Consider the following 27,598-nt stretch of genomic DNA (forward strand, 5'->3'; position numbering starts at 1 on the left):
ATTTTGTAACATAGATAATTTATGACAGGCAAAAAACAAAAAAAAATCCCATCAGGAGTTGCTCTGCAAATCCCACTCCTACTAAGCAAGCAAATATGTTTTATGGTGAATATATGGATGCATGATTTAAGAAGGTGGAGAGAGGGAGGGGAATGTGTGGCTCGCTGGTGGAGCCATGGCACCACTGACCTAAAAGTTGCCTCCCAGTCACTGCTATGGAGGTGGGCCCTGTAATCACCTCTCTCCACGGCTGTAAGCGGCTTACAGCTTTATCCAAAATGCCGCTCCCGCCTAAAAACATGCATGCGGGAACGAGTCCGGGCTCCCGCATAACAGCCATTGCATAAACCCCGCCAAAGCATTATTCCCCACAACGAGCCAGCAATGCTCCAAATCAGCGCTGATTCAAAGTCAAGTGGCGTAAGCATGTTGTACACTCGGAGGCAGACTAATCGTATTCACAGTGTGAGTGCACCTTTAGCATACAGACATCCTGAGGGGAAGGTTCAAAAAAGCGGGTAGAGTTGCGGCTGCTGCTATGCTAGCAACCAATCTCCTTGCTTTAGCCTGGAAAAACGGCTTGTCAAAGCCTGTTTGCACAGGATCCAATAATATTTTATGTAATGTTATTGTCTAAGCCACAGATGACCCAAATTCGTGCAAGCCTTGAAAAAACAATGCCAGGGAGAAAGGAATATGTTTCTGCCGGTTACATCATGCGACGCTCCGAGGCACTTAATGCAGCAGACATCAGTCAACTATCAGCTGTTTGACATGACAAGCGGCTCGGTTAACAGAGAAGGAATGAGGTATAGATCCTCCACCACAAAGCGGATGCATTACGGCGATGTGGTTACGTGAATGGAAATGCCTGTGAGGTGAGATCAGCGCGGGACAATGGCTTCAATCACTGGGCGCTTGTCAACAATATCAGCTATTGTGCCAAAATGGCGATCAGTATTTCAGCTGTATCAAACCATTCCTCATGCTTTTAAGACACCAGCGGTGATTTGCACCACTTTTCTAGGCTCAGGAAATATCAAGCCCTCCCAGCTCAGGTGGAGATATCAGGTGAGCGGGCCCCCCATCACATTTCAAGAAGTGGAACAGTGGGGTCCGACTCGAGCGAGGTGTGTGTCAAATCGCTGTTCCCTGTAAACATCGCGATAAGAGAGCAACTCGGCGTGTGGGCACCAGCACACTTAGAGGGGCCTTTTCAGACAGGCGAGTTCAATAATGTCGGAATACTGAGGAATGGGGAGAGGGGTGGGGGGCTGCCAAGGCTGGAGGTGGCACAGTTCACCTGCACTTTCCATGAAGGGCCCACGGGGCCCGGGGCAGCCTCCCACCGCCGGCACCTTGCTGCCAATACTAATACATTCTAAATCCATTCTCTTCGCTCTCACCGCCAGGCTTGTGCAATCTCCCTGCCTTCCCTTTCATGCAATTAAATAGTGCAAGTGCCGAGCGAGGGGGAGCTCTATCAGCCACGCTGCACACACGCGCGCGCGCTGCTCCATCTCCACATTCAATTTACACACTTCGATATCATCATCCTGCTGTCTGCAATACTTCCCCCACTTGCATCCTGGACCTGAAATACAGACATTTTGAAAAGAAGAAGAAAAACATTTGCTCTGTAGACACAATTAGAATCTCACATGGGGGAATTCTAGAAGTTCTAATGTTCAGCACTGAGATGGACTACTGTGCTTATGTGAACAGCAGACATTGAGTATAACTGTGCTGATGAGCCAAGGCTCTGGGCCTGCAGTCTCTGAGGGGATTAAGCCACTCAATGACACTAAATTACAGGGATCAACATTAGATCAGCACATCCAGCACTGTCTGTGCTGCTTCCAACTGGATCACATTTGTATGAATGGCTGTATTTCAAGTATACCTTATGCTCAACTCCACATAGATTGAGTTAAAGTATATGAATGTAAATATAATATAGGGGCCTTGTTCTTGCCAGCCTTTTGCATATGAGTTATGGTAATTAGTAGAGGCTGCACTTACAGTATTTGAAAACCCTTTCCAAATAACATGTATCTTGACAAACTTGCTTATAGACAACCACAAGCTATCCCAACTTTTTTTTTTTTCTTTTGCATTCCAGTACGCCAATGGATGAGAGCCCAAATAAGTCTAGTGTGGAAGTTGATACGTTACACTTGAAAAATATAAAAATAAAATTTGGACAAATTATTTGCTTGTATTTCTAAAAAAATATTTTCCAACGTGAAATCGATTCCAGCATCACACTCCATCAAAAAATCTTCGCCGCACACCGACTGAGCTGTCGTGCAGTGTTCGGGGTTCGGCAACTATGTCAGCAACTAGTTTTGCTGCGATTAGAAATTTGAATTGCAGGAGAATGGCATCACAACATTGCAGATGTAACAACCATTAAAAAAATCCATGTTGCATCATGTAAGCGTTCGCCAAAAAAATAATGTATGCGAGAATTCAGCTTGCAGGCAAGGTTAGCTGTAAGTCACCGACTATAATTTGTTCGTGATTGTGTTGTTCAGTACGGTTTGGCTGTGTTGCTGGGTGTGTGGCAGGCTGAACATTCTAAACCAGGGTTCACCAATTCCGGTCCTCGAGGTCCGGAGTCCTGCAGGTTTTAGAAGTTTCTGCCCACTAGCAGACCTGATTATATAATCAGCTCATCAGCATGCCTGATAACAATCCTGAACTTTCGTATCAGGTGTGTTGGTAGGCGCAAATACCTAAAACCTACAGGACTCCAGACCTCGAGGACCGGAATTGGTAAACCCTGTTTTTTAAATTATCATACAACCACTGACAAAAGAGCACTCTCAACTTCAATGACCAAACACAAAGACATCATCTCCAGCGGCTGTTCAAGTTTTGCACACACACAAAAAAAAAAAAAGCCAAAGAAAAAAACAAGGCGCACAACAAGAAATGCTGCACAAATCATATGATCTAATAGATTCTACTGTACCATATAAAGCTCGGAAATAAATGCAGAAAATAGAACAGTGTTCCAAATATTCTCAGATAGAATAAATAAAGGATATTGACACTTGTTGATTAGCACCTTTAAGGCCGACAGCTTGCCCCCCCCCCCCAAAAAAAAGTATCTAAGTTAAAAATAAAGAAGCTATTTCAAGCTAATGTTTGCCCCATTTTACTGTTAGAAATACACCGTTGTGTTTTACAGCGCAATAATGATCGAGTGGCATGTCCGCCATGTTTGTGGAGTACAAGTGGTATGTTGCTGATATTATTCTAACATTAAATACTTATCATGTGACACAAAGTGATTGTAAAATATAGGTTGTAATCACCAATTTGGAAGTTGACGATATCCGTGCAGCACCCAAGATAACACTGACTGACACATATTGGCACTGAATGGCTCAGAAGCGCTGAATTGATGATACAGAAGACATACAAAGCCTTACCATCAGTTTGAAGTCTGTGCTTCTGTACTGCATTGTTGCACGGCACATTCATACAGCGACAAGACCTTTGTGCAGTGATGCCTGAAAGGGTAACCTTTACCTTTGAGGCCGACTCTTCAATGCTCAGCCTGTGAACACCAGTGACGTTCAGGACTGGCGAGGCACTGACTCCTTGGAGTCGAATATAAAAATTGGAACCCAAAATAGAAGATTAGCCTGTATTTCAAATTTGATTTGAATTTGTTTTCAAAGCTTTTAATTATGATTTAATCAATTCTGCACTGTTTAAAAATATAAAGCAAGACAAACAAAATATTTAACTTAAGGTCAAGTTCGTTGTTGCTGCTGTTTTTTGTTTTTGCTGATCTTTCTTTTTGATTAAAAAGCAGATGGACTTGCCTTTACAGTATATTTGATATGTTATGATTATAAAATTACCCACATCTGTTATCAAAACTGCACGTCTGGTGTTTCTAACAAACCAACCCATGTCAAAATCAGTAGAGAATTCACAGTTATGATTAATTTATTGGCGCCAAACACAGTGAAAGAGATCACAGGAGACTCCCGCTTCAATATGGCAGCTAGGTCTCCACATTATCAGTCAGTTGACGCTTCTTCAAGTGTTTATGTACAGTATGTCTATGGGAAGAGCGCCGTGGTTCCTTGGCTCGTTGCCCCTCCAACGGCTCCCAAAAGTTGTCAAGACGCGATTGCCATTCTTCTATACATCTATCTGTGTGATTGTTGCAAATAAAAGTGCCTTGTGGTGTAGTGAATTATATCGATACATCTCTCTTCAAATTCATCGGACAATTACACAGTTCCTGTATTTGAATTGTGGATGGTTGTTCATGTTTTTGAGTTAATATATTTAAAAATATATATTGTATTAGTCCCATTTCCTAATGAGCAGGCTACCTTCAGGTACATGGCATAAGACATTTGGACAGGAATGTAGATGGGTCAGTGGTAGAGTGGTCGTCCTGCAACCCTGAGGTTCTGGGTTCTATCCAAGGCCAGTGTAACAATGTCAAAGTATCCTTGAGCAGATTGCCGAACCCCCACTTGCGCCTGATTCTGCGCCATCAGTAGGTGAGGGCCTTGTAAGGTGGAAAAGCGCTATATGAATGAAGTACCATATTGCTGTTAGAAAACACGTCGAGTCACTGTCTTTAGAAAGCAAATACCAAGTCCGAAATTTTGGGGTGCTGATAGGCTCAGAACTGACTTTCAGCAATTGTATCAAATCAATCCCTCAAACAGCCTTTTATCAGCTGAAAAACATATCCAGACTGAAGGACTGCATGCTCCAAGCAGACCAAGAGAAGCTTGCCCATCCTTTTATCCCCAGCAGACTCGATTATTGTAACAGTCTTCTGACTGGACTCTTTCAAAAGAACATGAGACAGTTGCAGCTCATTCAAAGATTCAAAGAGATCGCAACATATCACTCCCGTCCTAAAGGCTTTACACTGGCTCCCAGTCAGCTGTAGAATAGATTTTAAAATTCTGGTACTCGTCAATAAATCACTGAACGATTTGGGTCCTGAATATATTCAAGAAATGCTATTCAATGTAAATCTAGTAGGGCTCTGAGATCTGCAAACTTGGGTCAATTAGGGGAACCCAGAGTTCTAACTAAATATGGTGAAGCTGCATTTAGCTGTTATGCTGCACACAAATGGAATAAGCTGCCAACAGAAGTGAAGTCAGCCCCGAGTGTAAATCTTTTTACATCCAGGTTAAAAAGTTTGCTTTTTTTTTTCTATACCTTTGATTTGATGGTTTTTTTTATATATAGAAATGTTTTTAAAACTACTCTTATTTCTTTACTCTAAATGTTTTTAAAATTCCTCTGAAAATGGTGAAATAAGTGTCTGTTTGTTAATGTAGACTTCTTTTTAGTTAGTGGAGAATTACATAAGACAAGTACCATTGTATTCTGAGCTGGGAGAACAGTTGCATCATGAGCTATATGGCGGAAAATTAAATAAATTCCTTTTAAAAAAATAAAAAAAGGGAAAAATACATGTTTTGGGCCATTTACTTTTTTTTTACTAAATTTCACTGAAATTGGTTCCTTACTTTTGTGTAATCTTACTTACTGAAAGACAACAACAGCCATTAAAACATATATTTCGCATTCAAGCTTTAACTTGATTAAAGAACTATACCTAAAATTATAAACTAAAGCTATAAATTACTAGTATCTCTCTGAATTGAGGATTATTTTTGTGTAGGTGTCATTTTGCTAATTCTATGCGTGCATGAGACTGTGCAGGCGTTCCTGGTGAAGCCACGGCGGCAAAGCATCTACAGTGAAAAGCATCAAGCGGGATTTATCAAGGTTCATATTCCATTGTGCGCAAGTGTAAATATGACAAATCAATTAATAATGACTATCTCTGAAGCATTAGCCAGAAAATCCAGTGTAGACATACAGCTTTGTTTGCCCTCCTGCAGGCCTAGCTGTAATAATAAACGGACCGGTCATACAATAGTCGCTGATAGCACCAATCAGATAACTGTGTGTGCTAAGCCTCTCCTGTGCGGCGATATAACACAGATCATTACATTATTTCAAAGTGTTTGTGAATAGATTAAGTCACACCCAGATAGTCCAACACGCTGCACGGAATCAACAGCAAACATATTGGTGACGATTAAAAGGCCAGCGGTGTTTGCTATAGGAACACACACGTCTTTGTAAAAGGCGAGCTTTTCCGCTACGCCCGCCTCAAACACCCTCAAATCATATTTAAGCAGTTCATCGTGAGTCATTACACAGATACAAGTTTCTCTCCTGTTGCACATTCCCATCCGGGCCGACTGTGTTGTAAATGCATTGTCACTATGAAGAGATTAGACTGAGTAATTGTCTGCTGACAGGTGAACAATGCCCACAAAAAATGAAAGCCATCACTTAGCCAGCTGACTTCAGCTATTAAATGACAAGTTGTTACAGGTCTATAATGAAGAATTACAGTGTTTAGCAAAAAAAAAAGAACATTTGCAAATGAATTTCTTTTTTTCTTTTTTTACAGTTGACTCCAAGGAGCGAAGGAGTCAAGATGTATTTTTATTTGTTTAAAGCACATATCATTTTCTAATTACTGCCTTTAAAATAGTATAAATATTTGTCTTTAAAATGTATATTCTGTATAGAGATTTATTTTCCGCCCTGGCACTTATTTGCCCATGAATTTGAATTTATATCTAATAAATATTTAAATGTGTATGAAAAAAATATTTGATATATTTGTTAAAAGATGCTTAAACTAAATGTTATACTAAAGGTGTTCGGCAAGTCTTGGATATTGATTGCATTGCATCTGCTTCATATCACAGTTGATTTCATTTAGACCTCAAATTGTAAATTCAAAAACAATCTTTGAAAATAAATTAATTTATTCATTACTTATTATACAATATTTTTTTGTTAGTTCAACTATATTTGTGGGTAAAAATATATTTCTAGAATATTCAGTTTTTTTGTTTTAAGAGTAAGAATGCCTTGCAGATAAATAGTTTAATGTAAAAAGTTAAATTGTATATTGAGGTTAAAGATACAGTGTAAGCATAGTAAAAAGAAGCAGGACATAGTCTGCTCTCTAGTGTTGACATGTTAGAATAACCCCTTCAGTGTGGCTCCCCTAATGGCTCAACCATCTCCTATCTTAAATAATAAGTTAACAAGGATGTCAGCCTCTTACCAATTGGATTGATTTGGAAAAAGTGCACCGGGCTCCGCAGGATCGAATCAAACATGCGGTTGTGAAGCGTCTGGGCTGATCTCACCAGGACGTTGAAGAAGACCAAGCTGCGAGCGAAGCCAAACACGACGGCTGCACCAGTTAAACCTTGGGCACAAAGAAATAACCAAAATCTGTCACAACACTCTGATGCCATCCTCATGCTTCCTTTGAGGACAGCCATGTTTTAATGGTCAATAAGTATTCTGTGCACAGAAAAAGAGAAAACAAATGCTGTCCACTTAAGTGTTGCTTGCATTTTTTTGTTCCCAGTATTTTTCTCTGAGTTTATGTGCAAAGAGTGAAGGTGTTCAGAGTCAGGGAGACAATCGGAGTAATCTGAATATAGACAACACAGCTGAGGCCCGTGTACCAACACTTGGCCTTGAAGGCCTTGGGTTACTGCCAAACAACCGCCTAACCCTTTTCTGAATGGATGCCATGTTTTACATTACAAACAGACTTTTTTTTAAGGTGGACAATTAACAAGGTTCACCTGCATAAACACTTAGATACAAGTCAAGGTCCGGCTGTGTGTGGAGGCTGCCATTGAGGGACTGCATTACGTTAACGTGCTGCTGCTGCTCGGAGGCCCTGCCGTAGAAAAGAAAAAAAAACACAAGGATACATAAACGCGAAGAAAAGAAGCGGCACAAACAAGACATTTTCCACTATGGAATAGCAAAAGGTCGCCTTCAACAAGTGACACATAAAGCCATGGTAAACATTTCATCCCTGAAGATGTCCTGTTTACTCCTCTACACAAAACTGCCTATAGAGCTTTTTTTTTTGTCCTTTTTGTCTTCTTTTCTACAAGCAATTGTGTGGGAAGAATCTTACCAATGAGCAAGCCACCAGTCCTGCAGCACAAACGCCACCTTTAAAACAAATCAAATATTAATTTTCATTCAAACAATCAATACACAACTCCATTTCGCAAATTTGAATGGACTCACGTGTGCAAGAATATTGAGGAGAAAGAGGAGGAGAAGAACCAGGAAGTTGGCGCCCGCGCTGAAATATTGCGCATACATTTGCAGGCCGATGTCTCCCTGCTTGCGCCTTTCCTCTTCCGTGGGCTGCGCTGCCTGCACATACAACGTGCAGTGTCAGTCACCCCATCATTGAACAGCATGCTTCAAGGGAAAATAAGGCTGTTCTGCCCTCTAGAGGCTATTTGGAAACATAGCACACATGTTTTCCCATTGTACAGTATTTGTATATCAAAATCTAATACCAGAAGCTGAATGAACACAATATAGGTTCACAAGGAATAAAATCCTCTTTTGATTGACTGATGGTTTTCATTGCTGTTTGGTTGGTTGGTTGATTTCTGGACTATCACGTAGATCCAAATAGTTTTAAACAGTCGTTGTTGGGTGAATACTTGACATTTGTCTGAGAATAATGCATGAATCTTAGCAAACCAATATAGGCACATGGATGAAGTTAAAGTGGTAATATATAGGGGGGAAGCCTAACTTTAGCAGAATTTTAACAATATGAAAATATTGAATTTATCAGACTAAAATCATAATACCTTGAGAAAAATTCCATAATTTTACAGAAGTGGGGGAGAAATGCGCTTTGTAGTTTGTTTGTTTTGTTGTTTTTAATAAACAGAATAAAGTTGTAATAATGTGTGAGAATAGGGTCAAGTCTTAATATTAGGAGAATAAAGTTATACAGTAACGAAGAAAAAGCATTGTTTTAAAAATGTAATTTTACGAGAATATGGTTGGGATATTATTAGAAAAAATATATAATTTTTGCAATGAAGTTGTAATTTAATATGACATCATTTTACAAGATTAAAGCTGTAATAGTCCAAGAAATTATTTTTTATTTTAAGTATCTTGTCAGCATTTGTAACAAATATGTTTCCTAATTAGCACAATATGTGTCATGTCTCTATAAGAAAATCTTGCCATTTTATTTTTGTCATAATTCTACTTGTAGCTTCTCTAACTTTTTCTCTCAACTCTAAACAGTTTAGCCTTAACGGAAGTCAGCATTTTACTGAATGCCTTTGTTGTTTGACAAGATGTTTATTATTGTGGCCCGTGGTGTGGAGCTTTATTGCATCATACTGAGAGCTGTCTCACTAGCTTTGGCTACATAAGTATCAAAATATTAGAAGAACACAGATCTCTGCAACCACAATAATAAACATACAGTATTGTTAAAGCAACGCCTCCCGGTGGCAACTTATGGATTGCCTGTCAAAAACATCTTTGACCTGCCTATCAAAATCGACATTCGCACCCTGACGTTCCATTTACACCTACCGGTGTGAGTGTTTCTTCCATCAGCGAGTAGCAGGAGGCGGACAAGGAAGACATGGACGACATGGACTTGTCAGAGAGTGTAGAGGGGCAAAATGAGGTCATTGCCTTGAGAGGGGTAGTGCTCGGTCTTTCCTCTTGGCTGTCCTCCTCTTTGAGGAGTGACGAGAAGTCAAGTCCAGCACTCTGCAACTCTCTATAGCTCCCCTTGGCCACCATTTGACCCTGAAAACATGGATTGTTTTGTGGGGGACATTTTAGTTTTAAAATAAGAACTGATTTGGGTGTACCCCGCTTCCTGCCCAAAGTCAGTTGGGACAGGCTCCAGCTCAACTCTGAATATGACATATTCACTCACCTCCTTTAAGACGACAATTTCATGTGCGGAATGCAGATATTGCAGTTGGTGAGTGACGAGAACACGTGGCTTATTCTTCAGAAGTCCACAAATACACCTGTGGGAAAGAATATGGGAGTTTCAAAATACTTCAACAGAAAGCGGCTCAAGTATGACACAGCGCAGTTCTTTTACTCTTCAAAGATGTGCTTGCCGACTTCAGTATCTACAGCGCTGAGTGGATCATCCAGCAGGTAGATGTCTGCATCCTGGTACACTGCTCTGAAAAGCACATTCAGTCAGAGGATTAAAAAAAATACAAATGTAAGTGTGTTTTTCTTTTGCGCACACCTGGCCAAGCTGACTCTCGCCTTCTGTCCTCCACTCAAGTTGGCCCCTCTGTCTCCGACGGATGCCAAGTCACCACCTGGCAGGAGCATCATGTCCTGGACAGGGTCCAAACGCACCCCTTACAGAATTATTCCAAACTGGCCTTACTATAAGGTGCAGGTCTAAGAACCCTGACGGGGAACGGGACTCGTTCTCACTCTCTTGAGGGCGCAGGCTCTCAGCACTCGGTCATACTTGAAGCGGTTGAGCTCTTTGCCGAAAAGGATGTTGCTTCGGATGGTGCCGGGTAAAATCCAGGGCTGCTGCGAAGTGTAGGTCAGATGCCCTCGGACCTTGACCACGCCACTTTCCTGGCTCAGCTCTCCCAGGATGGCGCTGAGGAGCGAAGACTGGCACAAAACATTGAATGAGAGTGAGTCCATACTTACTTTACAAGTTACTCATGATGGCAACGATACCTTCCCCGACCCAACAGGACCAATGACAGCAAGCAGCTGATCAGGTCTCACTGTCAAGGACACATTCTGTAAGGTTGGAGCCTCTTGCATCTGTCAGCGGAACATGCAATGACTTGAAAACAATCGTCTCAAACATTTCAGGTTTACCGACCGTATTTAGCACTTGTAGCAATTATTGAACATCTCGTCTCAACTGTTTAAGCTAACATGATAAATTGAGCTGACCTTGTCCCAATAGCAGACTAAATCCTGAATCTTCACCATACAGTCTTTCTTCTTCTCCAACGGGAGTCCCAGATGCTGAGGAGCAACTTCATCCAGAAGGAGAAAATCCTAACAGGGATCATGCCAACAACTTCATTCAGTGTATTAATAGTGATAAACACTCACCTCCCACTCCCTTAGATAAACACACAATCCAAAGCAATAACGCTCACTTTCATTGATACTGTCGCAAGGGTTTTCATTTAAAATGATGGGTTTTTTTAAAATAAGATTTCATTAATATTAAGAGTTGGTATTTACTCAACGTTTTTTGCTTTTTGACTTTTGGTGAGAATCCACTCATTGATATATTACAAGAGCAAAAACTGTCATGTTAATTAAGTTGAATCCAGATCTGAATTGGATTGTGCTTTTTGGGGATTTAACATGGAAACATGTTCATTTACAAAGCTCAACAGAGCATGTAATGTGGCAGGTGAAAATACATTTATGTAACTTGAAATCTGCATTCTTACTTGAATTCTTTGGATGCTGATGAGGGACTCCGAGACCTTCTCGATGGCGAAGGGAAAGAAGAGCGTGATGGTGAGTCTGACGGCGCCATAAAGGGAAACTGCCATGAAGATAGTGCTGGAAGAAAGCTGGCTGCCCGTCAGCACGTAGACGCAAACAGTGAGGAAGACGATGAGCTTGCTGGCCACGAAGAACGACGCCGTGTTCAAGCCTCGCAAGTAGGAGCTTCTCATTATTTTGGAGATTTCCATTCTGTGCCATCACAAAAAAAAGTTGTCAGGCGATGCACGGGGATATATAATGAAGACAGGCTACCTTCGGACTTCATCCACAAGCGCAGCAAAGGATTTCTCCCACCCGTACATCTTTATAACACGGATCCCAGAGATGACCTCATTCATTGTGCGTATCCTGTCGTCAGTCAGGACTGCACTGTCAGCCCTAGAACGACAGACACTCATGGCAATAACGGTACCGATACAAAAAGTTGATACTACTTTAGGCTCCGTTTGATCATTGCCAACCTCAGCCTGGAAAACAGCCTTCCAAACATGGACTGCACTGGTATCAGGATGAGGAAGACGGCCATTCCCGCCAAGCATGATGGACCGATCCAATACATCAATAACATTATCACCATTGCTGCTTGCAGGGGGGTAATCCACAGAAAGTGCAGATACAATGCTACCTGGGAGAACGTGACAAATATATAGTACAGTATACTGTATATACATGTGAACCACAATACATTAGAATATTGTGGTAAATTAGATTTCATTACAACACAAAAAGTGAAACTAGAGTGAAATATTTTATGAATATGGTGATTATAGTTGACAGCTTATGCAGCCTTAAAATTCACTAATACAACAAATTAGTACATTTGAATCAATCAAAATTGTCCTGTGTTTAGCTGGCGACCAGTCCAGGGTGGCTCATTCATCTGCGACCATACATTTCCAGTCTAAGTCAATCAAAACTGAGCATTTGGATATACTGTAGCTCTTGTACTGAAACGCAATAACTTTTACAAGTCTACCTAATAATGTGGATAGGCTCATTTTCAAATAATTACCTCATCAAATGTGTTGACATCATTGGACAACAGATTGACAATTTGTCCCGTCGTCGTTTTCGTCAGCGCCATGTTGTTAAGACTGAGAGCCTTTGCAGGAAAAATGTGTTACAAGGAGTAACTAAATAATTACTCAATAATCTTCTTGTCAATCTGTACCTTACGATAGATCATGTGACACATTGCCACACGGATTTTCATGCCCGCTTTTTGGACATGGTAGAAATAGAGATGGTGAAGAATGGCTATCCAGACAGTGGAAAAGCAGATGGCCATCGCGCAGCTGTAGGCCTTGGCAGTTGGTCCTGCGGCGTCAGGAATCTCAAAGTACTCAATGAGCTTACCGAGGAACACTGGCTGAATGACTTTGACGACTTCCTGATGGAGTAAACCAGACAAGTTCAAACACATGAAATCCATCATCGTCTCATTTAAGCTGGTTATTTTGACTGCACCTGTGTGAAGATGTATGCTCCAATGAGAGTGTAGGATTTCCAGTAACACTTTATGAGGACTTTGGTGAGTTTAGGCTGACGTAAATCTTTTGCCGCAAGCTCAACTTCTTGGCTCCAGTACCTTTGAAAAGTATGAAAGATGTGTTATTGTTTGCAGTGACAAACACAAACAGTTCCTAAGTCTGCCTTAGGGCAAGTGAGCGAATGTCCCGCTACGAGCAGAGCCGATATTTAGCCAGTACTACACCATCAGTGACTGACGTGACGGGGCAGAAATGTGACATGTTAAACATAAATCATTTGAGCAATTCCATTGACCTGTTGGCTAACTTCATATGAGATGCAAAGTACCATATCATTTACTCGCACAAGTGAGGGTCGTCAGCTCAAAGAGCTGCTCACAGCACCATGCTGTTCTTTTATTGGAACCCCCCTGACAAGCAAGCTTGTTGACCAGACAGCATGACACCAAATGTCATGTGCGAATGAATGGGGGAAGCCAAGACTTGGCACAATTACCTCAATTTTGAGTGCATATTCTGCTCCTATGTGGCCTAAAGAAAGTCACTCAATCAAAGTGTTTCTGCCATATAGTGAGAAGAGTGAAAGAGAACAGTCTGTTTTGTAATGCAGCTCAAGTGGTACTTTCTATTAATAGGTGGGCCGAACGCCAAGCACATCCTCAAACACAATATCACCTTTCCTTAATTGGGGGGTGGGGGTAGTGTTGTGACTATGTATTTGTGGCTTTACACAGTTTTGAGTCACGCGATGAGAATTTTAATAACATATTTATTATTGTGGCTTTAGTTGTCTGCATGGCATCACATTGGCAGCTGCTGCTACTATTGCACACTGTTAAAATGATGGGGATATTGTAGTGCATTGGACCGGTGTACTATTTTGTAATATGGAGTAATTATTTCGCTGCAAAGAGTCTAGTCGTATTACATAGTTAAGTGAACAGACCGTACACTTTGTCATTTAACCCGTCAGCGAAGTTTTATTTCATACTTTAGAATGGCACACAGCCTGAAATGTTCTTGTTCATAATGCAGATAACGAGCATAAAGATATTACTAATAAATTACAGTTATTCTTACCACTGTAACTCCTTCCCAAGTCTGTTAGAAGCATCCTCAGGAAGAACCTTGTACATGTCATCTTCTTCTAGCCTCCTTTTGTAGCCGATCCCGAACAATGGATTCAACCAACTACCAAGTACAAATATTGTCAATGCTAATAATAATAGTAATATCATAATAATTAAACTTTATTTCCGTAGAAGATAAGTAAGATAACCAACATTTTATGTTGTACATGACCCCCCCCCCCCCCCCTTGTATTTATTTTATATTAATGGCCTAGAGTGCAAGTATTCTCCATACTAATATTTACTGTAGATTCAACTAGACTAGAGTGCCGCAGGTGTACCTAATAAAGTGGACGTGTCCCGTCTGTGTACAATCTGCCAACTAATGACAGGCACTCAGTTTGACTACTTTAATTTGCTATTCTAAGAATAACACGACTACATGAACACGAATTATTATCATTAAACTCCAGCTTCGTCCTCCATAAACAGTGTGTACAATATTTGAGATGAATAGTCTTCTGTTGGTGGTAGCTACCTGCCAACACAAGCAGGTGGTGCATGTGTCAATGACGGCTGTCGCAGATTTCTTACCAGAAGAAAAGCTTGGAGACAAGATTAGCCTTTGACGACGGATTATCCTTCACGTCTTGACCCAGAGCTTCCATGTCACTGGACAAGGAACACGGGTACTTTCTCTGCCGCCAAGCTAGTTTTAAAAAGAACAAATGAACAACGGGTCGAGTTTATGGCAACATTGAGATGGACGCTTGATTCTAGTAGAAACTGGCCGGCGCGTGCAATGGGCGTGTAAACGGGACTTGTTCACGCCGATTGTCGATTGCGATTGGTTGTCAGAAGTGTCAATCACTTGCTTGCCAAATATGATTAAAAATAGCAACAAATTAAAACAACAACAAACAACGTAAATTATACGCATACAACCAAATGGATAAGCGTTAGGTACATGACAAACATTAAATAAAACGTGTCAAGCAGAACACAAGTGAAACGTGAGGTGAAGTTTTGCGCTATCTGGTGGTACATTTGGTGTACAGTATTTTTTTTTATGTATTTACTTTTATTGAAACAATCAGAACATAGTTACATTTGGTGTAAATCATCCATCTAGCCTTTACGTCACAAATAAAACTATAAACCTAATGGCAAGTCATTAATACAGTTGGGGATTTTTATTTTCTACAATTATAATCAACATCCATCTATTACAGCAATTGAAGAGTATTGACATTTCTCTATACATACATACAGTAGATGAACAGTAAACACACACACGAAGCTTGAAATCGTGAGTCATCCTCTTTCTCTGAATGATGAACTTGAAGGAGGACTTTGCTTCCATCGAAACATGACTAATTATTATTTTACCGTTCTTTGTGTTAATATGATGCATGGTATCACTTCGAGACCAAAACACGGGCACACAAAGGAGGTGCTTTGGCATTGCTGAAAAATAATAACTAACTCCCAGCTCATACTTTAATTACTGTTTGACTTTGAGGCCCTTGTGTCCATCCTTGACCATGAGAGATGTCCTGTCTGTAAATCATCGCAGTGAAAACACATGTCCAAAGTGTAATTTACCTGACCGGGGCGATTGCGTGTATTTCTTCCACTGAAAAAGATCACATTGAATTGTGAAAGCCAGCAAATGTCCGGCTTGCAGATCCTGGCTTTCATCAGCGGCCTCGGGGGACTGGGGGCCACAATTGCCGCCACGGTGTCCAATGAATGGAAGGCCACCAGCCGGGCGTCCTCGGTCATCACGGCCACATGGGTGCTGCAGGGCCTATGGAACAACTGCGCCGGGAACGCCATCGGAGCTCTCCACTGTAGGCCGCACCATACCATCCTGAAGTTGGACGGTAAGTGGCACATTGTGCGACTGCTTTCAAACTATTTCTACAATAATAGAGGTTCTCAATGCGCCGCCATCCCACACTGCATGGCACGTTTGTCTCGTTTCATGGTGAAATATCATTTTTATAGTGATGCAACTTTAGGAAATGTCTGTGGTGTGTGACAGCTAAGGAGCAGAAAATATTCATCACTGGCATACACTCAGCTGTCACAAAATTTGCCACACAGACCTTATTTAGCTCCATGGGAAAAGCAGCTCTCAGTATGATGCAGTTCTAAACCACTGGAAACTATATGATGACATGCAAAATAATGTGAAGTGTGAGCTATTTAAATACAAGAATCTGTCATTTTGCTTTAACTTAACTTTTAACTACTTCTCATTTATTTTCCACTATTTACTACTTTACTACAACTACCACTAAATTACTTTTAATCTTCCTTTTTTCTGTTCCTTTGTCTTTGAGATCAAATCAGAATTTATAGTGGGAGCATAACACAATGTATGATTTTCTACACTAAATAAAAGATACTGTAAGTACAAGTACTGTTTTTTTTAAACAAATATAATGTAATGCTATGCAGTGGGTGAACCATAAAAAAAGCTCTTCATGCAATTGTTAAAATATGTAATTATTATTTTTAAAATGCTTTTGCATGATTTTGTACAAACATTTTGTGAGATCTTATATCAGTCAGATCATATCTTTTTTTTTTTTAAACTAAAGTTTAAGGGTGATTTTTATCACACTGGTCTCCAATGGGATGGATGTACTTACCTGCTATAGAATGCAAACATTTGTTTGCACTATACTACAGCTCGCTAAGAATTAAAGGGCATGCTGTCAATGAATTGTTACAACCGTTGTGAGGAATTTAAACAACAGTGACAGGAAGTCGGTGACACATTCACATATGTTTTGTTTTTGGCTTGACAAATCCTGGACAAATGTTATGTATTATGTAGCATAAATTATGCTAAAGACACTGCAGCTAAGTGTGAATTGTTTTTAACTGTAATAAATTTGAAAACATGTCATGATCGCTACTAGTCTTTTATAAGTGCCTCCACTGCTGCTCTGCTAATCAGAAGACACTGTGTTTAGGGCACCTATCCATAAAATGACAGAGGTAATAATACTCTTGGTGTTTCACAGTGCTGAGCATGGTAGTGTAGACAATATACACTGGATATAAAATGTCTTCACACCCCTGTTTAAATGCTAGGTTTTTGTGATATTTTAAAAAAAAAAGAGAGAGAGAGAGACCTTGATAAATTGTTTCATAATCTTTAAGAATTTTTTTGAACCCTATTCAAAAGTAATGTCTGATTCTTATTGGTTTTCCGTTTTTTATTTATTGTTAATACTATTTATTTTTTATTATTATTCATTTTATTATTATTGTTATTTTTCTTTCATTAACAGAGCGGTAACAAACAATTTGTCCACGCGTGTATGTGCAAACACAAAAGTGAATGTCTGTCTCATTTTACAACAGGGTTCACCAAACGTTTTGAAGCTGAGAGCTACTTCTTAGGATCTGATTAATGGCAGGAAGGCCTACCAGTTTCATACACACTTCTGAAATAATAAATTTGCTCAAATTACCTTTAATGATGGTATTTGTAGGGCTCGAACCATTTAATCGGACAATATTATCTATTCTAAAACGGTCAAACATTACACACAAAAAATAAGCCATCCAAAAGGGTAAACAATGCACATTAACACACAAGACAAAGATATAACGATGTCCAACCCCGCCCCCCACAAAAAAAGGCAAAAAAAAAAAGTTTTTTATTCTGGCTATTATTCCTATTTTTAGTGTATGTGGTTATCGGAAATTTATTCCACCAAATATTAGAATCGCCAGGCTTAAAAAAAAAAATCAATATCAGTTGGACACTAGTTATTATTTAAATTAATGATATTCATTTATGTGAAGACAGTGAGCATAATAATGAGTTTTTATAATAACTGGGAAGCTGATAAATATCAACATGCTCTGCCAATGTCCACATTTTCAAATGATCACTACATCAACATTTCTGGGAAATCACAATTGTCCCATCGTCAATGAGTTCTTTTTAGAACAGACTGGCTGGCGAACAGCCCATGATGTAGGTAGGCTATCTTTTGCCCAAAGTCTGCTGGGACAACCCTCAACACAACAGAATAGCAGATGGATATTTGAATATGGTTATGCGGACATTGATAAGACCCGTAAGAACACACTGATTATTTTTTGGGGAGTCGCTTACATTTTATAAATCAGTGAGGGTGTTAAAAAGCTGTATGTTTGTAATCCTGTTGTATCAATGTATTACATTAAATATTGTAGGGCTGATGGCTTAAAAAACACATACTGTATTTTCCGGACTAGGCTAAAAATGCATAATTAGGTTAAAAAAAAACATACATAAGTCGCACTGGAGTTTACTGTAAGTCACATTAAGTATGTAGTATATTATGGTATAAGTACAGAGTGCCCTCTTGTGGCTGTCTGTGAAATTACATTCACCGAGCATATTTTTTTCATGTATCAATCCGGAGTATAAACCGCAAGAACAGCCAACCTATGAAAAAAGTGCTATTTATAGTCGGTAAAATACGGTAAGCAGTACAAGTTTTAGTGCACAATTCTCACTAGTTACTTATTAGTCAGACTGAATGTATTGGTCATCCAAAGCCTCTTCCTTTAATTTTAAACTACATCAGGGCCTCCATCATTTTTCAGTATGAATAATTGGCAAGGGCTTAGAGGACCACATGACAAACCGTCAGACCTCTTGTTGAAGTTCAAGTCCAAACTCCTTGTGGCAGAATGCAACAGTCCATAACATATTAACCAACTTAGTGTCGCCTGGGAACCATTAATCAAACTTTGGTCCCGCCAACGCGGTCGGTGCAGAGCAGCATTCGGAGCAGCATGTATCAGGAGATCCTGGGCTTTGCGCTCGCCACCTCGGGATGGGTTCTCGTGTCGTCCACGCTGCCGACAGACTACTGGAAGGTGTCCTCGCTGGACGGGACGGTCATCACCACGGCGACCTACTGGTCCAACCTGTGGAAGACGTGCGTCACCGACTCCACCGGAGTGTCCAACTGCAAAGATTTTCCTTCCTTGCTGGCTTTGGATGGTCAGCTGCACTTTTGCCCTTTCGAAGATATTTCAAACTTTCTCCATTTTAAAACATCAAATTGCAAATCATCTCCATGAGCGCTGCGATCGACAAATTTATCGTTCAATGTGTCAATGTTTAGCCTCAGTTGGCTGATTCTTAAAGCCTATCAAGGAAATTGACCCTGAGCCTCAGGCGGTTTCGAGCACGGCTCGCTAGTTCCGAGCTAATATGTGCCTCTAAATCTCATCTCGTGACTAATTCGACTGCATGCTTTATGTGCACGTTTGTCAAAAGGTCAAGAGGTTGTTTTTGATCTCTGGCTACAGGTTACATCCAGGCCTGCAGGGGGCTGATGATTGCAGCAGTCTGTCTGGGCTTTTTTGGTACGGTCTTTGCCCTGGTGGGGATGAAGTGCACCAAAATTGGAGGAAGTGACAAGAGCAAAGCGAGGACCGCCTGCTTCGCAGGCGTCAACTTTATCCTCAGTGGTAAGAAATTTTGCCTTCATCCTCTTTTTCCTGCCTTTTAAGAGGCCTTTTCATTTTAAGGATAAGACAAGATTATTTTTTTATTTTCTTAAATGCTGTAACCCCCCCCAAAAACAACAACGTTTTTTTGGTCACATTGGCACTTACTGTAACACAAAATTCAACATTATTGTGTGCTTAGCTAAATATTTGTTCATCAATTTAATTTATAACAAAAGCATGTAGGCTAGGTTTTGTTCTCCATTTTGTTGTTTACAGAAAGAGTCTTTAAAGTGTGTTTATGAAGATGTTTTTATTTTGTTATTGTTTACCAAACATTTACTGTATCCTCATTTTTCTCTGTATCAAAAAAAAAAAGGCCAGGGGGAGGATACAAGCTCATACCAATTTGCTGACTTTTTCTGTTTACCCCAAAAATAACTTACCGTAATTTTTCAGATCAATTTGTTTTATTTTATTTTATTTTATTTTTGCATGGACATCATTTCCCATGTTGTTGTTTTTTTGTAGCTAGAGGTAAATAGTGAATTTCCCTCACAAACTTTGATATTTTCTGTTTATTTTCTGTTACCGTATTTCCTGCCTCTAATAATTAACCCCATACTCCTTACCTACTTAATTGGGCATGTCATCTACCTGTCAAATTGACACCTGAAAACAAAATGACATATAGTGCCGCTCAGTGTTTTTATATCATAATTATTTTAAGAATTATAGGTGGAAAATATAGGAATTTATGCAATTTTTTAAAGTATATTTTAATATCCCTGTAAAAATCATTCAAACAAACAAACAAGGCTACCATGAGTGTCATTTTACCCCTAAGAGATGCCTGCATGTAATCACTGTATTAGAGTAGATACAGTGATTCTTAAAGTGTGCTCTGCAGGCTCCCTCTAGTGGTACATGTAAGAATCACAAAATTTAATGTGCAAACTCAAGTTATGGTGGCCTAAACTTTTCTTTTTTTTAATCTAGCCCCGTACATTAAATATATTTCCTAAATATATTTCAGTATTTCAATATCTTTCCTAAATATATTTCAGTTGTATTTTACTATTAAGTACAATACATTCACATTTTAACTTCACTACCTTTTTGTGTTTATTCTATTTACATACATTGAACTTACACCACCATACATACTATCCAGTTCAATTATTCATTATTTATGTACAGTTGTTTCCCTTTTATTTCAGCATTAAAATTAAATATAATTTTGAGGAATATAGAATTTTATTGTTGCTCATTCTGATGGTACTTGGTGTATAAAGTTTAAGAAGCACTGCTAATCAATGCCAAATTCTCTGTGCCGTTGTTCCACTTAGCATCTAAAACAACTCTATGACTTCATACGGTATGAATTGTTCTTCTTCTTCAGGCCTGTGCTCCCTTTCAGCATGTTCCCTCTATGCACATCGCATAACATCAGATTTTTTCAACCCACTGTTTGTGGAACAGAAGTAAGAAATATATTTTTCTCGTGTTGAGAAGATTTCAAATGAGTCACATTTGCGTTGTTTAAAAACAACAACAACTGCCCTTTCCTCCGTTTTAGGTATGAGCTGGGAGCAGCACTCTTCATTGGTTGGTCAGGTTCTGTTCTTTGTGTTCTTGGTGGAGGTGTGCTGTGCTTCTCTGTGGCAGACTGCAAGAAAAGGTAAGTCGTCCCTGAACTAGTTACATGAGGACATTTTATTGGGAACACCTGCTCAGTTGAATGACATTCAATACAAAAACGTATTATTCCCTGTATTGGATCTCATTAGGGATAGCTAGGCTAGCTTCTGGATGGTTAATCAGCGCTGTGTGTGTTTGTCCACCCGCAGTCATACGAATTATGTCTACAAAGGCGCCGCCTCACATTCGCATATCTCCTCCTACCAACGAGGAAGAGGACAGTCTGTGAGCCAGAGGCCGCCTCCTGAATACAGCAGCTCCTCCAGGCCTCCCAACTTTGATAAGAACGTATACGTGTAAATGATGTGAATATTAGGAGTCGCCGCCTGGTGAGTCGTGTAAGATGGAGTGGAAGAAAATATAACAGCACACACTGGAGGAAACATTTGTGTCAGGTGAATTTCTTATTACTTGTCACAATGAAATAGTGACTATTGGTGTGTTGATTTTTCTTCAACAATTGACTTTTCTTTCTTTTTTTTTCTTTTCTTCTTTTTTTTCTTTTCTTCTTTTTTTTCTTTTCTTCTTTTTTTTTTACCCTTAAATAACAACATATGTTATTTTTGTATAGAAATTAAGTTTTTTTGTTTTACAAACAAAAACGTATCTTTGTTTTTCTGATTGTAAAACACTTATCCTCAAATGTTTTGTTTTGTTTTGTTTTTTTGTGTGTGTTTTTTACACAATAGGCACACAAAACGTGTTTAATATAAATCCTATACAGACATTTTCAACTTTTAATAATTGTACTTAATTTGACTTATTTTCTAGCTCTTTTGGTGATTTTTTTTTCTTCTCGTGCAAAAAATAATATGCATGTAAGTTTTACTTCAAACAGAACAAAAATAACTTTGTCTGGTGAAAGAAATATGCATACTGTATACAGCCAAAATTTTGCCATTTTTACATCAAAACAACAAAATATATTATTTTCTGTAGTAAAAAAAAAAAAAGTGCATATACTATAAAAGTTTTGAAAGTATTTTATATTCAGTCAATCAAAGATTTTTTTTCAAATACTTATTTTATTTTACTTTATTTTTACTTGAACAAGAAAAGGCTGCTTTTCGTTTGCCATAAATATATCTACAGAATTGTGCATGTTTGTTTCTTATTAGCCTAAAAAACACTATCAATGAAACCCAAGTAGACTACTGTATCACCAAATTAAAAAAAAAATTCAGTTGGAAAAACATTAACGCTGTGTTTTATTAGAAACAACAAAAACATTCTAATGAAAAAAATGTCTACTATAAACAGAACTTTGATACTTTACAATAAGTCACAAATCAGCGCTAATGTTGTACTACAGCAATTGCTAACTGCTCAGCAATTTCAAGGTGACATGTTTGCATTTTTAAACTCTGTACACTTACAGCAAAAATGAAATATCAGTAATATCAGCAAGTGTCCAATCAGATTGCTCTGATGTCATGTACGCCACCCCAAGCAACCACTAGGGGCGCACATTAGCTTACATTTGCTATGATATGATGGACGCAATTCACACTCAAATTCTAAGGGAATTATAATTTGTATTTATTTTATACTTTACATTTTGCCGGTTGTATATATTTACACTAAAGAGGCTGCAATGTGTGTTACTATTCTCGTTTTGTACTATGGCATTTTGATATATAAAAAAAGAGCACCTTGGTAATGGTTTATGAATAAAAGTTAAACTGCTAGAAAGTACAGTAGAGTATATTGTGTTGTGCTTGTTTGCTTCCTCTCTGTGTCATTCTGTCAGTTTGGTGGACTAGTGGTAGCACACTTACGATATACTGGACACATTTCCAGTAGTATCAGATTGCACCTAGTATCGGTTAATGAAGTGCAAAAATATATATATTATCAATGTAATTGGGACATCCCTAATTTAAACATAATTTAAAGGGTGGGGGGGGGGGGTTAATCAAACTCTGAGCTATGTGTTGACAAAGCACATTTGTACATTTGTTTGTTCAAAAAAAAATTTCATTCCCCCCCATAAAAATTCTAATAAAAAGTGTCATATCTTGTAGCATTCAACTTTTCTTTTTCTTTTTATTACGTTTTTGCTCTCTTTCAGCCTTGTAATCTTTTGATGTTTAATTGTATTAGAGTTAGCGGCAGGCAGGGCTGGCATACAGGGCAGATGCCCGGTGGGCGCCGATGTCTTTTGGGGCTGATGTGGTGCTATTCAATTATTATTTCACTCGGCCGGCCAACAATTTAGAGGAAGCAGCCCATTAAACCATTTACAATATAGAGAGCAAACTGAACCAATAAACATCAGAGGTAGCTAAGGGTGGTCAGCAATCCAATCCTGGCGACAGGCCAACAAAAAAAATAATAATGGAATGAACTGCAAATGGCCCCCAAGTTGGACTTCAGACACTCCAGATTTTGATGTACCTTGCGACCGGTGTCCAGGGTGTAACCAATTTACGCCAATGGTCAGATGGGCTGGGCTCCATCTTACCCATCACTCTAATGACGAAAAATGCTATAGAAAATGAATTGCTGGATGGATCTAGAAGATGGCACACTCCTGTATGTTTACAGTAAACAGCCAAGACACCCTCATCAACACAGATGACACACCGCACAAACACAGTATGCTCCGCCTTTGTCCACCCTGACACACACTCGACAAATCACACCAACCCAAAAAAACTTCTCATCGACACTGTGTGGCCTTTTTCTTTCGGACATGCGTAAACGTCTGATCCAAGTGTGCGGCTTCCTGATTTCCACGCTGGGCTGGCTTTTTGTGCTGTGCAGCATGGCCATGGACTTCTGGAGGATCAGCCAGCTGGGAGGTCAGGGTGGCTCGTTCATCATCAAGGTGGCCTGGTACTGGTCCAACCTGTGGAAGGACTGCTTCACTGACTCCACGGCCGTCACCAACTGCAGAGACTTCCCGGTGCTCTGGAGTGTCACGCGTAAGACTGTGCTCGTTCTTGATTTTATGCTAATCTGCTGGGGCCTAGCTGGACTGGGGCGAACGGTGGGCTACACCTGGTACTGGTCACCAGTTAATCTTAGGGCAGTTCGTTTGATTGGTAAATGGAAAAAGTGGAGAAGGTGAACATTTTGATGGATCAGGGGTCTGCAACCTGCGGCTCTGGAGCTACATGTGGTTCTGTAGTCCCTTCTCCCTATGGATCTCTCTAAAATTTTGGTAAAAATTATTATTATTTACATTTTTATTTGCATTTTCCAGGTAAAATATTCTTCAAAAAATTCAATGTTCCCAAAAATGTCAGGGTCCAATTTTTTTTTTCAGAAAAAGATGAGAAAGTTTTTTTTTTTTATTACCTAAAAATTTCCAAAAAGCGATCATAAAATGTCAAGAAAGAAAGAGAAAAGGCAGAAAGTTACCATAAAGTGTTCATGAAATTGCCAAAAATGTCAGACAATTGGATAAAAAGGCAAAAAAGAAAATGGTCAAAAAGTTACCTATAAAATGTCCAAAAGCAAAGAAAGGCAGAAAATTACCACAAAATATTTTTGGAATTGCCCCCCAAAAAAAGTCAGGAAATCTATTAATTAAAAAATAAAGAAGCGGAAAACAACATTCAAAAAATGTCCAAAAGCAAAATAAGAAATCTCTAAAAGTATCATAAAAAAATGCTGAGAAAATGTCCAAAAAAGGAAAAAGAAGAGAGGCAGAAAGTGACTATAATATTTGAAAAATTAGAAATTTGACAGAAAGGCAGAAAAGTCTAAAAATGTAGGGGGAAAAATACATCAAAGACGAAAGCTAGAAGAAAATGAATGTCAAAGTATTGGCTTCTGCATATTTTGTGTTTATGGTGCAGCTCTAATGAGCTCTTGGGCCCTCCGTACATCATTAGGCTAACACCAACACACTTCCATCATAACACTCTTTAAATGTTCATTATCTATTTGGCCTAAAATGGCTCTTTTGACAGGAAAGGCAAGATAGATAGATAGATAGATAGATAGATAGATAGATAGATAGATAGATAGATAGATAGATAGATAGATAGATAGATAGATAGATAGATAGATAGATAGATAGATAGATAGATAGATAGATAGATAGATTGGTTGATTGATTGATTGATTGATTGATTGATTTTGTGAAGGATTTCATTAGTTTTGTCTTGCCTTGCCTTAAAGCGTTTGTCCAGGGCGTGCGAGGCTTGCTGATGTGCGGCCTGACTCTGGGCTTCTTCGCCGCCATCTTGTGCTTCCTGGGTATGGAGTGCACTTATCTCGGCGGAGACGAGCAAAGCAAGGACAAGATGCTTTTTGCCGGCGCAGTGTTGCATTTTGTGGGTGGTGAGTAAAACAAGCGCACCTGACTTGTCTTCCTGCCACTGTTTTGCCCACACGTGCTGCTCTGTGCGCAGGAGTGTCTGATATTGCGGCCTACTGCTTATATATCAACAGGGTTGCCAGGAACACCTTTGCTCCCAACTTAGCACCTGGACTCTTACGGTACAATTTCATAGTTATATATATATATATATATATATATATATATATATATATATATATATATATATATATATATATATATATATATATATATATACACACAAACAAAACAGAGATGCTTGCCTTTCATTGTTAGTTATGTCTTTTTCATAACTCTAGCTACGACTTAGGTCCTCCCATATTTCTCGGATTGGTTGGAAGTTTTTTCATCCTTTTAGGAGCTCTCTTTTACGCAGCTACAGTCTTCAGAGTACTCATACCCAAAAGGTATTTTAAAATGATAGCACTTTCTTGATCTGCAGCCATACAATATCTCATGACGAATGTAATTGTTCCCTGCACAGTCAAGTGATCTATGCCTATGGAGGGGGTACGTACATGGACCCTCGCTTGCGAGGAAGAAGCATGTACACCGGTTACTACAGACCCAACAGGCTCTACGGAACTTACTATGGCTCGGCAAGATCCAGCAGCTCCAAAATATCCAAACTCTCTGCGGCAACACCAGAAAAGTTTTCTGCAAGGGACGCTTTTGTGTAATGTCTGGAAATGGTTTCTTGATTATGAAGGAGTATGAGAAGGAGCCTCGCTGTAAGACGAAAATAGTCATATTATGTGGGGGAAAGTTGATGTGTTAGAAAAATAAAAATTAGACAAAGAAATCTTTTTTTTATATTATATATATATATATATGTATATATATATGAACAAATTAAAGTAGAAATTACCATTCAAACATGAATGCAACATTGCAAATGTAATCGATCAAAGGATTTCACACAAACATTGTATATTTGCTAAAAAAATAAAATAAAATACAAATTCTTGTTGATGGATTCAAGTCTAATTACATGAAATGTAAGCTTATAATATTATATTTTTCATGTTAAATTATATATTTCGATGGAAATAACATGATTTCATTCTACCAGTTTTTAAAAATTTAAATTTTGCCTTTTGGTCTCATGGTTTTGTTTTTTGTATATAGCGTAATACCTTTTTTTTGGTGCTCAAATTATATAATACAATACACACTATACACAACAATTGATTTAATCTCTTAATTACTTGTATCAAGGATTTTCCCCCTTAAAATCCAGACATAAGTCTTGTATATATATTTTTTTCCCCTTCATGAAATTTCAACTTTTTCTCACTTTTTTATTTTTTTTTATTTTGGGCAAATGTACATTTTTTTTGCTAGTAAGCAAAAAAACAAAACAAAAACAAAAACAAAAAAGCAATACTGTACAACATTTTCCATTACTTTTTTTTTCAATTTTTGAGCAACTCCATTTTCTTTTCCCTTTGCCCAAAATTCAGACTTAATCAAAATGAACTTTTTTTTACTACCGCTTATCCGGGGTTGGGTAGTGACCTTTTCAACTTTTTTTTCTTTATTGCAATTTTATTTTCATGATTCTCCAACTTGTCATTTGTGTCCCTCATGCTCCTTTGCATTTATAAATGGTAAGGAATTAATCTAAAAATTCACATTGCAACACTCTTTCATCCCTAAACTGTACTGTATCCATGTTATTATTTTATGCTGTTGGTTAAATGATCTAAAATTGTAATAATAAAAAAAATGTGTTTACGCTTTACTTGCCAACCAAAAAGTGATTAAAAAAGAATGTTTTAAATATATCTTTGTATCTTGAGCTGTGTACATATTTTTACTCATTTAATTCACGTTTTTATTTGACAGGTTCCTTAATGGAGCTTTTTTTTTCTTTTTTTTTAAGATTATGATAATTGTTTTAGAAACTTTCTTTACCAGCCTGATTTGTCATATGATTTGTTTTTGTATATTTATGAATTTCTTGCAAAGAAAATGAAAATTACTACACATATTTGGATTACAGTATTTAAAGGTTCAGCACAGTGTACAAGTGGTTACACGTCTGCCTTGTAATTCCCAAGCCATTAGCTAACAGTATCTCCCTATTAGACTCATTGAATTTAGCACCGACATGAAGTCAA

General features: G+C 38.7%; 3 protein-coding genes across 6 annotated transcripts in view; 2 read left to right on the plus strand and 1 right to left on the minus strand.

Annotated features, from left to right (window-relative positions):
* LOC147164609 (ATP-binding cassette sub-family C member 4-like) overlaps window positions 1-14,751 on the minus strand; it is a 41,127-nt gene extending 26,376 nt beyond the window's left edge. For both annotated transcript variants that reach the window (XM_086090890.1, XM_086090889.1), the window contains exons 1-19: window positions 14,582-14,751; window positions 13,998-14,108; window positions 12,895-13,015; window positions 12,599-12,817; window positions 12,440-12,529; window positions 11,889-12,052; window positions 11,680-11,805; window positions 11,367-11,616; window positions 10,852-10,959; window positions 10,627-10,716; window positions 10,366-10,557; window positions 10,169-10,263; window positions 10,013-10,099; window positions 9,839-9,935; window positions 9,484-9,705; window positions 8,152-8,283; window positions 8,036-8,073; window positions 7,692-7,789; window positions 7,157-7,303 (exon numbers count right to left, since the gene is read on the minus strand). In XM_086090890.1, coding sequence (XP_085947016.1) covers window positions 7,157-7,303; window positions 7,692-7,789; window positions 8,036-8,073; window positions 8,152-8,283; window positions 9,484-9,705; window positions 9,839-9,935; window positions 10,013-10,099; window positions 10,169-10,263; window positions 10,366-10,557; window positions 10,627-10,716; window positions 10,852-10,959; window positions 11,367-11,616; window positions 11,680-11,805; window positions 11,889-12,052; window positions 12,440-12,529; window positions 12,599-12,817; window positions 12,895-13,015; window positions 13,998-14,108; window positions 14,582-14,655 — 2,461 coding nt within the window. In that variant the 5' untranslated portion in view covers window positions 14,656-14,751. The remainder of the gene's footprint in view (window positions 1-7,156; window positions 7,304-7,691; window positions 7,790-8,035; window positions 8,074-8,151; window positions 8,284-9,483; window positions 9,706-9,838; window positions 9,936-10,012; window positions 10,100-10,168; window positions 10,264-10,365; window positions 10,558-10,626; window positions 10,717-10,851; window positions 10,960-11,366; window positions 11,617-11,679; window positions 11,806-11,888; window positions 12,053-12,439; window positions 12,530-12,598; window positions 12,818-12,894; window positions 13,016-13,997; window positions 14,109-14,581) is intronic.
* A 908-nt stretch (window positions 14,752-15,659) lies between these two features.
* Window positions 15,660-21,545, plus strand: LOC147164610 (claudin-10-like). 2 transcript variants are annotated; one of them, XM_086091021.1, is made up of 5 exons: window positions 15,660-15,873; window positions 19,322-19,483; window positions 20,865-20,946; window positions 21,042-21,143; window positions 21,313-21,545. In XM_086091021.1, exons 1-5 carry the CDS (start codon window positions 15,660-15,662, stop codon window positions 21,461-21,463), a joined length of 711 nt encoding a protein of 236 aa, XP_085947147.1. In that variant the 3' UTR covers window positions 21,464-21,545. The 2 variants fall into 2 exon arrangements, with proteins under 2 accessions (XP_085947147.1, XP_085947148.1); XM_086091022.1 differs by lacking the exon at window positions 15,660-15,873 and adding an exon at window positions 18,800-19,010.
* cldn10l2 (claudin 10-like 2) lies at window positions 21,455-27,219 on the plus strand. 2 transcript variants are annotated; one of them, XM_086091020.1, is made up of 6 exons: window positions 21,455-21,558; window positions 23,930-24,090; window positions 25,295-25,456; window positions 25,528-25,615; window positions 25,775-25,882; window positions 25,960-27,219. In XM_086091020.1, exons 2-6 carry the CDS (start codon window positions 23,931-23,933, stop codon window positions 26,153-26,155), a joined length of 714 nt encoding a protein of 237 aa, XP_085947146.1. In that variant the 5' UTR covers window positions 21,455-21,558; window position 23,930; the 3' UTR covers window positions 26,156-27,219. The 2 variants fall into 2 exon arrangements, with proteins under 2 accessions (XP_085947146.1, XP_085947145.1); XM_086091019.1 differs by lacking the exon at window positions 21,455-21,558 and having other exon boundaries at window positions 23,827-24,090.
* The last annotated feature ends 379 nt before the right edge of the window (window positions 27,220-27,598 follow it).

The sequence above is a fragment of the Leptonotus elevatus genome, chromosome 12 (genome assembly GCF_054856555.1).
Source record: "Leptonotus elevatus isolate MCC_2025b chromosome 12, RoL_Lele_1.0, whole genome shotgun sequence".
NCBI classification, from domain to species: domain Eukaryota; kingdom Metazoa; phylum Chordata; class Actinopteri; order Syngnathiformes; family Syngnathidae; genus Leptonotus; species Leptonotus elevatus.